This window comes from Tupaia chinensis, unplaced genomic scaffold (genome assembly GCF_000334495.1).
Source record: "Tupaia chinensis unplaced genomic scaffold, TupChi_1.0 Scaffold000340_1, whole genome shotgun sequence".
NCBI classification, from domain to species: Eukaryota; Metazoa; Chordata; class Mammalia; order Scandentia; family Tupaiidae; genus Tupaia; species Tupaia belangeri.
In genome coordinates, this window is record NW_006159834.1 from 1,982,173 (window position 1) to 1,992,644 (window position 10,472).

At 39.4% G+C, this 10,472-nt stretch overlaps 1 protein-coding gene across 4 annotated transcripts in view; it reads right to left on the reverse strand.

The window, feature by feature from the left end:
* The window catches only part of RAP1GDS1 (Rap1 GTPase-GDP dissociation stimulator 1), a 155,501-nt gene that overhangs the window by 124,134 nt on the left and 20,895 nt on the right, over window positions 1–10,472 (reverse strand). For all 4 annotated transcript variants that reach the window (XM_027773322.1, XM_027773321.1, XM_027773323.1 and 1 more), the window contains exon 2: window positions 1,356–1,463. In XM_027773322.1, coding sequence (XP_027629123.1) covers window positions 1,356–1,463 — 108 coding nt within the window. The remainder of the gene's footprint in view (window positions 1–1,355; window positions 1,464–10,472) is intronic.

Consider the following 10,472-nt stretch of genomic DNA (forward strand, 5'->3'; position numbering starts at 1 on the left):
AATGGACCACTGAAAACAGAAGGTTATACTGAAACAACTCTTCAAAAAAACCAGACCCAAGATACTCAAATTTATATAGGCTAATTATGTTACTATGTACAGCTGACTACATAGTACATGTGGAAATGAGGTTCTCTGGGTCTTTTCAGTTTCTGGATCAGCAACATAGAAAAGAATATCCTGCAACCGTGGGTGTTGGTTTTACCTGTGAACCCCAACATGGCTGTCACCTGCCAAACATGGCTACTGAGAAGTGAGATTCATTACATTCATTACACTTACATGGCCATATATAAAGGTATAGCAGAGCGTCAGACATTCTCCTTCCCAGTCCTTTTTCTTTACCATCTTGAGCCTTATCCAGAAGCTCTTATTAAACTCCTTGTTTCAAACCTCTTCTCTGTTTTAAGATGTAGCTTGACAGAATTATAATTTCAAAAGCAAAGAAAATCACTGAAAAATAATTCTAAAGCCTAGCTCTAAAATGCATTTGTTTGATGAAGAGTACTACAATCAGATATTTTACTTTTCTAATCATGGCTGATTAAAAAAATAACACATACACAGCTGAGTGCTTAAAGGTGAAATCTTTAAAATACATACTTTCCCCTGAATTCTTTGTCAACTACATAGTCACAGGATAAGACAATGACATGATGAAATATAATCACAGCACAAACTGCAGTATACCCAAACAGAATTGAGGGGCTGAATGGAGATCATTCTATACCTATTTGTTTTATACAGAAATTTAGTGATAAATATGATAAATCTAACAATATGATGTTAGTCAATAGAAAAAAAATTGTGTGATTTCTGTCTTTTTTACACCACCAAAGATTACATCTTACCTAAATTTCAAGAGTTTTTTTTTAATGTCTGCTGATGGCTTTTTCCAATTTCATCTATGCATACACATTATATTAAAGTCATATTTTAAAAGAAGACCCTAAAATCTCAGGGAAAAAAAGTTACATGTTTCTAACACCCCATGTCTCCTCTCTCCCCTCATTCTTCCCACATACAAACCGTCTTTTTTAAAGCACAAACGTAGGTGTAAAGAAGACAAACAACTACGATGCTTGTCTTTTAGAAATGAAATAATGGCCTCTCTCTGAGGCAGTAAAATGCCAACCACCAATCAATTGCTCCTTTCTTTTGCCTATCAACTTGGCTTTAAGGACCTTTGGAGTGAGGAGGTGTGTTAGAGTGTGGACCATGTAAAACAACCTCAGTATTCAGTGAGAGGATTCATAAGAATTCAAGCTATGCATTTAACCGCATACCAATTTCTGCATGATCACTGATTTCTTCTTTTTTTTTTTTTTTAATTTGTGTAAATAGATGAAACTTACTATTCTGAGCCAGGGCTTGCAGCAGACAATCCAAGCATCCTTCTAAACTATCCTCAGTCTTGTCGACAGCTGTTATCTTCAGTTTCTTTAAGGTATCACTGAGATTATCTGCTCAAATGAAAAAAAGAAGAAGAAAAATCAGAAACCTCACCAACCATCCTGTTACATGATTGAAGAATAAAATTACCACTAACACACACAATGTTCCTATTATAGTGGGTTAGCCTCCACACACATTCCAAAAAGGTCGTGAAGTGCACTGTCACAGAATGTTTAAATAAAACTCTACAGTTAACTCAGTGTGAAATATTGACACTTGGGATCAGCGGACGGTGTAATGGCTATGTTGCTGGACTCCCATGTAGTAGACTGTGGTTCACGTCCCAGTCCCAGTGGCTTAAAACTCATGCCAGCATGTGTGTATGCATGCCCAAAATCCTAAGAGGAGAATGGAGAAGGGACTGTGGTGTGGCTATAACCCCAAGGGGTGATTTCTTGCTTTCTGTCTCCCTGTCTCTCTCTCTCTACCAAGCACACATGCCCTATAGCAAAAAATCTCTCTCTTAAAAAAAGAAAAAAGAAATACACACTCTATGTAAGATATCAGGACATTTCCACAGATCACACAATTTTTTCCTAACATTTCCCCTTTATTCATGACAGAGTGCATGTGTGAGTGCAAAGACACAAACACAGGCACAGGAAAGAGAGAAAGCACCCCCTACAGGCTTGGTCATACTGTAAGCCCTTTATCTGCAGTTCTTCATTGTGTCTAGACACTATGCACACCTGGCGTGTGGCTGCTGGGACCAAGAGTAGAACCCCTGTCAGACATGTGGGATCCAGCTTTCCACCCTGTGTATTGCTGGACCACTACACTGCAGAGCAAGCCCTTGTGCAGGACGTTTATACCTTAGGGAGCTTGCTCAGGAAACCAACTATGGTTCAGAAAAACTCAGTGTCCACAAAAAACAAAAAACAAACAAAAAAACAAACAAACAAAAAAAACACATAATTTTGCCCACATTTTGTTTCCTTTGCTGTATTTTAAAGATATAAAATAAAAGCAAAAGTTTTAAAATAGGGTCATGGCCAAAGACTAGCAGTTAAATGAGTCAGTTCCAACATGGCTAACCACATGGTTCAAATCCAGACCTGACGGCCTAAAAAATAAACCAAACCAAACCAAACCAAAACAAAACTTGGTGCATGTGTGTGCCCGCCCAAATCCTAACAGGATGTAGGAATTGAGGAGAATGTGCTGCAGAGTGACCCTGGCCCATTTGGGGGGATGCTTTCTCTTCTCTCTCTGGCAAGGGGATGCATCCTCTGGCCAAATAAAAAATTAAAAGGGGGCCCAGCAGGTGGCATGGTGGTTAAGATGCTGGACTCCCACATGGTTAAATGCGGTTTGAATCCTGGACCTGGCAGCTTGCTCTCTCTGTCTCTCTCTGGTCAAACTGAAGAAGAAGAAATAAAACTAAATTAAATGATTCTTTAAAAAATAAATAAATAAATAAAAAGTAAGCTGCAAAATAAGGTAAGGTGACTTTTAATAATACAGAGTGTAATGACTATAAAACCTACTTTACCTTTGCTATCTGAAAACTACTTCACATCAAAGTATTGCGTTAGGCCAAAAGATACACAATTTACATTATAACTATGCTCACCTCCTAAATTTTATGGGGTTCTGCTAGACCAGTCTCAAAACTTCTTTACACTATCTCACTCAAAGTGGAATCTGAAAAGGTTGATCTCACTAAAATTAAAGAGTAGAAGTCAGGCAACGGGGGAGATGGGAAAGGTATTGAGGAGTTGTGGATCAAAGAACACAAAATTAGGGAACCAGCAGTTAGCGTAATGGCTATGTCGCTGGACTCCCACGTAGTTGACCACGGTTCGCGTCCCGTACCCGGTGGCTTAAAACTCACACCGGGCGCGTGTGCGTGCGTGCCCAAGATCCCGAGAGGAGAATGGAGGAGAAGGGATTGCAGCATGACCATCCCCCCTGGGGGGTGATTTCTTGCTTTCTGTCTCTCTGTCTCTGGCGAGCGCACGCGCCCTATAGCAAAAATCTCTCCAAAAAAAAAAAAGAACACAAAATTACAGTTAATAGCAGGAATAAGTTCCAGAGATCTGACGGAAAGCATGATGACTATAGCTAATGACAATGTATTATATTTGTATTCTTGAAAAATGCTAAGAAAGTAGATGTTAAATGTTCTCTGTGATAACGATGTGAGATAATGCATATTTAATTAGCTAGACTTAACCATTCTACAGTGCATATACACTTCAAGATACACATGAGAAGTACATACAATGTTATCTATTTAAAAGATAATAATAGGCTCAGAGCGGCCAGCAGGTAGTGTGGTGGTTAAGGTGCTGAACTGCCACATGGCCTACTGTGGGAGTCCTAGACTCAAGTCCTGGAGGCTTTCCCTCTGTCTCTGTCTTTCTCTGGTGAGTACTTGTGTCCTATAGCAAATTTAAAATTAGTAACAATAAATTAAATTAAATAAATAATTCTTAAAAAATTTTTTAAAAAGGCTCAGTCTGGTAGCACAGTCAGTAGCAAACTGCAGTTCTGGAAGCCACATGGCTGACCAGGAGGTTCAGATCCCCAGGTCAACCTGGAAATGCACTAGATACATGTGTTGATGTCCAGGATACTGACAAGCTGGAGAGCTGAGAAAAGGGGATTGAGGTGTGATGAAACCCTCTGAAGGGTACTTCTTTTACTCTCATGTGTGCATACATGTCTCTACTATAAACACAAAATAAAATAAATAAATTTGAATAAAATTATATTTAATTTCAGCATCATTTGCGTTTTCAGTATAAAGGCTTCCCTTTCGGTACATGTATATATTTCACTTTGTTCAGATGTTATTTTGGACTGCTCAGCAAAATGTTCTATTTTTATGTAAATCCTGTGGCTTTACTTCTAAATTTAATCTAACATTTTTAGAATTTTATCATTAGTGCGAATTCAATAATTTTTCCCATTTCCATGTGTAGGTAGACATGCCTACTTTGTGTAATTACCACATATTCAGCAACCATCTAAATTCTCTTATTAAAGAGTGGGAATTTTGGGGACCAGCAGTTGGCATAAAGGCTATGTCGCTGGACTCCCATCTAGTAAACTGTGGTTTGAGTCCTGGAACTGGTGGCTTAAACTCACGCCAGGCGTGTATGCGTGTGTGCCTAAGATCCCAAGAGGAGAACGGAGGAGAAGGGACTGCGGCGTGGCCATCCCCCCTGAGGGGTGATTTCTCGCTTTCTGTCTCTCTCTTTCTGGCGAGTGCATGCGTCCTATAGCAAAAACCTCTCCAAAAACAATTTTTAAAAAATGGGAATTTTTTTTTAAGTCTCCTAAGACCTCTATGCACACAATGGTAAGGTCAGCAAATAGAGATCATGCTATCCTTTTTACCTAGTGTTTATACCAGCCTCCAAGACAAGATTAAGGGAGGAAACTATTATTTTAACGGTCTTAGGTTAAACTTAACATAGAAATTTTATCTTTTGCTCTTAATACCATTGTAACCCTCAACGAGCCTCTGAAGATGAGAAGAGATAATCTTAAAAATATACACACAAGAAAAACAGGAGAAATGAGGGCGGGTTAAGAAAGCAGAAAAACCACGCCTCTCTTAATTGTTACCACTGCTACAGATACTTGCTGTCAAAATATCAACCAGAAAATACAACTGAGAGCTTACAAAAACTATTTAAAAATGAATAATTTATTAGTACTCTCATAAATATTACTTGATCACAGAATAAAAAACTCAATACTTTAAGAGAATATAAAGCTGGGACCAGCAGGCGGCGTGGTGGTTAAGGCACTGGACACTCCCACATGGCCAACCATGGTTCAAGTCTTGAACTTGGTGGCTTCCTTTCTCACTTTCCCTCTCTCTCTCTCTCTCTCTCTCTCTCTCTCTCTCTCTCTGTGTGTGTGTGTGTTTCTTTCTCTGGTCAAATTAAAAAATAAATTAATGAGTAAGTCACATTAAATAAGTAATTATTTTTAAAAAGAGAGAGACTATGAAGCTAATGTGAATGGGCCATTTTCTTTACATTAGTTTCCATAATTAAGCACAATCTAACTGGAATATTCCTAAATACTAAGTATGTTTAGTGATACACACATATACACATGACTTAGTTGAGCAAAAGCATAAGTATTCTTTTTTTGAGAAAGAGATTTTTGCTAAAGGGCACATGCACTGGCTAGAGAGACAAAGCGAGAAATGATCCCCAGGGGGATGGCCAGGCTGGAATCCCTGCAATCCCTTCTCCTCTGTGAGTTTTAAGCCACTGGGTGGGTCTGGGACTCCAATCATGGTCAACCATGTGGGAGTCCAGCATTCTAACCATTACGCCATCTGCTAGTCCCCATAAGTAAGTATTCTAAGTTCCTGTGTTACTTTCAAGGGCAATTTAGGCAATACTCGGGAGAATCAGGAATATTTGTAATATCTGAAGAGAAACAAAATTGAGAAATAGAGATTGTTCAATTTAATGAAAGGTCAGTATTCAATTTTATATATTTTTGTATTTCTAACTTCCCCCTTAATTCACTAACGTATTACTTTAAATAAGTATCTATTATGCATACACATGGGCTTTACTCCCAATGTGGCTCTCCACTGCAATGCCACTACACCTCTGGGCTGATATGCCCACTCGCCAGACCTCTATCCCCTGGACGTGACTCTCATTCTTTAAGTTGATTATAGCTACACATCTCACATGACTACCTCCCCTCTTGTTAAAGGCAAGAAGAATACCTTCAGATTTCATATCATATAAAAGCTTACATGAACCTCTCCTATATGTCAAGCAGTTTGAAATCTATGCCAAGTAGTTGAATTCTAAAAATTAAGTTAATAAATTTAACTAAGAAATTATTTTTGGTGAATTTTTTTTGAAAGATTAGTTTTGCTATAGGATGCATGCACTCGCTGGAGAGACAGAGAGCAAGAATTCACCCCTCCGGAGGGATGGCCACACTGCAATCCCTTCTCCTCTATTCTCCCTGGGGTTTTTGGGTGGGCATGCATGCACGCACATGTGCCTGGTGCGAGCTTCAAGTCACTGGGTCCAGGACTCAAACCATGGTCGACTACATGGGAGTCCAGCGACATAACCATTATGCCAACTGCTGGTCCCATTTTTGGTGAATTTTACACACTAATAATTTTTTCATTTTGCCAGATATATAGTCCTAGATACATAAAACTCTATTAGTATATTTCTACTTTTACATGAGGAATTCTTTTCCTTTTTTAATTTGCCAAAGGGTACACATGCTTGGGGGTAGGGTGGGAAGGTGGGAGAAGAAAGTACCTCCCAAAGGGGTGTGGTCACACCATAATCCCTTCTCCTCTATTTCTGCATCCTGTCAGGATTTTAGGCATGCAAGCACACATGTCCACCGTATTCTCAGGTTGCCAGGGCTAGAATTCAAACTGCACAGTCCATCGTGTGGGATCCAGCTCCCTTAAGCGCAGTGCCACAGAGCCAGCTCTGCAGGGGGAACAGAAAATTCCTCTAGGATACTCACACTACTCTCTGCAGTAGAAACTTAATAAATCCTGACAAGTTACATTTCTGAGTAACTTACACTCTCATATTTTATTACAAATTATGACCATTCTCCAATGATTAAGTAATATTTTTATTAAGATGGGCTATACTAAAAACAATGACTCACTACACTAAGTTTCTTTTCTTTCTAATTATTTCAGAAATCTGATAAGAACATTTGAGCAGTCACTTTTCATTCATTCTTAAATGCAGCTAAGAGTCTATTTTAGTTTGAACTAGAAACACTGTAATCTTACTTGTCATGTTTTATTAGAGGGTCAAGAGTCTGATAGATGATCTTCACAACTACAATATTAACCATAACGGATAAGAACAAAGTACAGTTCATAAAATTTTATTTCATATAACACTGAGGAGCCCTTTCACTTAGAATTCAAGACTTATTTCACTGTTTTATATCTTTCAAATATGACTTTAATATGCAATATGACACAAACTGCTAATAAGTTAATATACTTTTTCATTGTTGTTTTAATCACATAGTAATTCACACTGAGATCCAGGTTTAATTAATTCTTTGACTCAGAACTGGCCCCTCTGAATCTCCTAAATGGAAAGATTTAAGGTGTTCTCATATCCAAATAGTGGTTCACACCCAGGCTGTTATAGGTCAACTTAGAAAATCAATGTAAATAAATCAACGAAGTTTGAAGTCGTCAGTCAAATAAAGAAAATAAAGAAACTAAAGATTCATACTGGAATGGTAGCATGTCCATTACAAATATGTAACATGTCCATTACATATGTGTAACATGTCCATTACAAACAGCTTCTGTTAAAGAATTGGTTGGGATGAACTCTCCAGAAGATGCTGGAAAAGTGGGAACAATCCACTTTCAAACTTCACCTGTGTACAGGAAAGCTCCCTACATCCATCATAAAGGAAGAACTCTCTAAATATAAAAATAAAAATTAAACCTATTTGTCCTGTGTCCACTATTTATACTTACCAGGTGCCTATGCGCCAACCAAAGCTGTCACAGCTATCAGATTATCCAAGATTCTGCTAAAATAAGGTCTTACTAGATTATTCCACAATCCTGCATTTCCCAATGTCTCAGGCCCATTTCATTTGCCTCCTAGCTCTTACTCCACTTAACTCCTCATGAGTTCAGTACCTTGGCTGTGAACTTCTCCACAACACTACTTCAGTGTCTGCTCACAATGCTTTGCCTTCTTGCATTCAGACTGAAGGGTCAAAGCTTGTGATTCTAAGTTCCGCCCTAGAGTAGGATGTGCCTATCAGCAGAGGAAGACTAGACAAGGGACAGACGATAACATTTCCATGAGAGGAAATCTGGCCTGAAAATGCATGAGAATTTTTGCAGGCTGTATAAGTTGGATAAAAAAGAAGTATTTTAAGTTATCTACTTAGACTTCCAAATAGTACTGGGCAAGATTCTTTACCAGAACATATTCAAAGCCATGACTAATCAAATATAATGGTTGGAAAAAAAGTAAAGACTTTGCTTTACGATGCTTTGTAGGAACAGAGAAGTAGGTTAAAGGCTGACATTTAAGGCCTACATAAATGGGGCTTTTTCTTTAGCTGCAGAAATATACAGTCGAGTGTTTTATTAACACTGCTCTGCACTGGAGAGTTTCACTTAGGAGCCTAATAAATTACAGGGAAGAGATAATATATAATGTAATTTATAAACTTTTGGGCAAAACCAAGCTTTCTGGGTAATAAAATGCCAACCAGAGAAAAGTGATCTATGTGCGAGTCGTCATAAATGTGATAGATAAGTTTAACACGGGCATGTATTAAGCAATACAGTGAGGATTTTAAAAACCTTATAAAAATAATACCATTTTAATGATTATTTATGAACTGTCCCAAGTTACTGGCACAGAAAGCAAAGGAAAATTTTAGGGTCAAGATTAAGACCAAGGTGCCAGTTCCTTGGTAATAACACGCTGCTCAGCAGAAACTGTATCGACATGGCGACCGTGGTTCTGATGCCCGGTCCAATTAGCCTGAGACATGCCAGGCACACACATGAGAGTGTCCAGGACCCAAGGGGTTAGAGGACTGGACAAAGTCGCAGCAAGACCCGACCCTGTCCGCATGGACGCTCATCTCCCCTCTTCTCTCTCACTCATGTGTGCGCACACATTACCATCACGAACAAAGAAAAAAGGCTTAAAGGATAAACAAGAGAATTTAGATAAAAATGAAATAGAATCAGAAAGCATGACAGTACCCTTATGTAAAGCTAAGATGCACCATGCATTCAAAAAGAGAGTAAGTCAAATTCAAGCAATAGATTATGTCAGTTACCAACTTACTGAACTCTCCAAATTCATCTTTTTCCTGATCTGTGAAATTGAGCCTGGATCCTTGAAAATATTCTTCCTTTGCTAGATGGCATGGTATACGTTTTGTCTGTAGAGGACAATAGTAAAACTGTGCTCTCCTTCCTGCTCAGCCTATGTGATTTTCTCCAGTGCCACCTGTCTGCAAGTCATCGCTGTCACCATCTATTTTCTCCACTTTTCAACGTGGGCAGCAGCACTGTGTAGGAAGAGTCCCAGCCGGTTCAAGTCTGCGTGCTAGCCGAGGTCACTGCTCTCTATGTCATCTCTTCAGCCCTGGAAGTGCACATGCTGGAGGCTCGGGAATGCGGCCCACCTCGAGTCACTGTGCCCAAACGGTGCGTGGCAATGTCCTGGATTCCTGAGGGGACCTCTCCAGCTCCCAGTTCTAGCAGTACCTGCACTGGTGCCTCAACTTCCTCTGCATATCCAGTCTCACACCAGAGCAGAGAGGTAGGTGTGTTGTACCCACTCACCAACCCCACCTGCTTGTTTCCCACAGAGTTGTTTCTGCAGGCCAGGCGACGTGGACCAGCTTGGGCCAGGTAACCCAATTCACAGCTATGTCCTTCAGACCACTGAAATAACAGGTGAGTGCCAGTTTACAAGGGTGCAACTTGCAATTTTCCAATGATGGTGCAAAGTGACATTCATTCAACAGAAACTATTTAGATTCTGATCTTTTGCCAGGCTGGCAATAAGCAGGTAGTACTCTCTCGTGATGGTGAGCAGTGGTGGCGGGCCATTGGGTTTTTCACGTTCTGTACAGTAATCAGCAAGTTACATGGATATTTAACATTTTATTATAAAATAGGCTTTGCGATAAATGACCTTTGTCCAAATGTAGGCTACTGTAAATGTGTTGAGCACACTGAAGGTAGGCTGGCTAAGCTACAATGGTCCATAGGTTACATAAAATAAATCAATTTCAACTTATGATGGGTGTATTGGGGGATGGCTCCATCTGAAGTCAAGAAACATCTGAATATCCAGTAATGAGAACCCATCCTTCCAAAGGAGTTAGTTTCTCCTCCTTTGCATACCCTCCCCCAGGCCTAGAATATCCTTTGGAGTTTGTTGTCCATCGCTCATATTCTCTTATTGTTTAATTAAGTGTTCCCTGTTTAAATTATTGTGCATTGGGAGACAATTCTCCCTGGACTTCTTGGC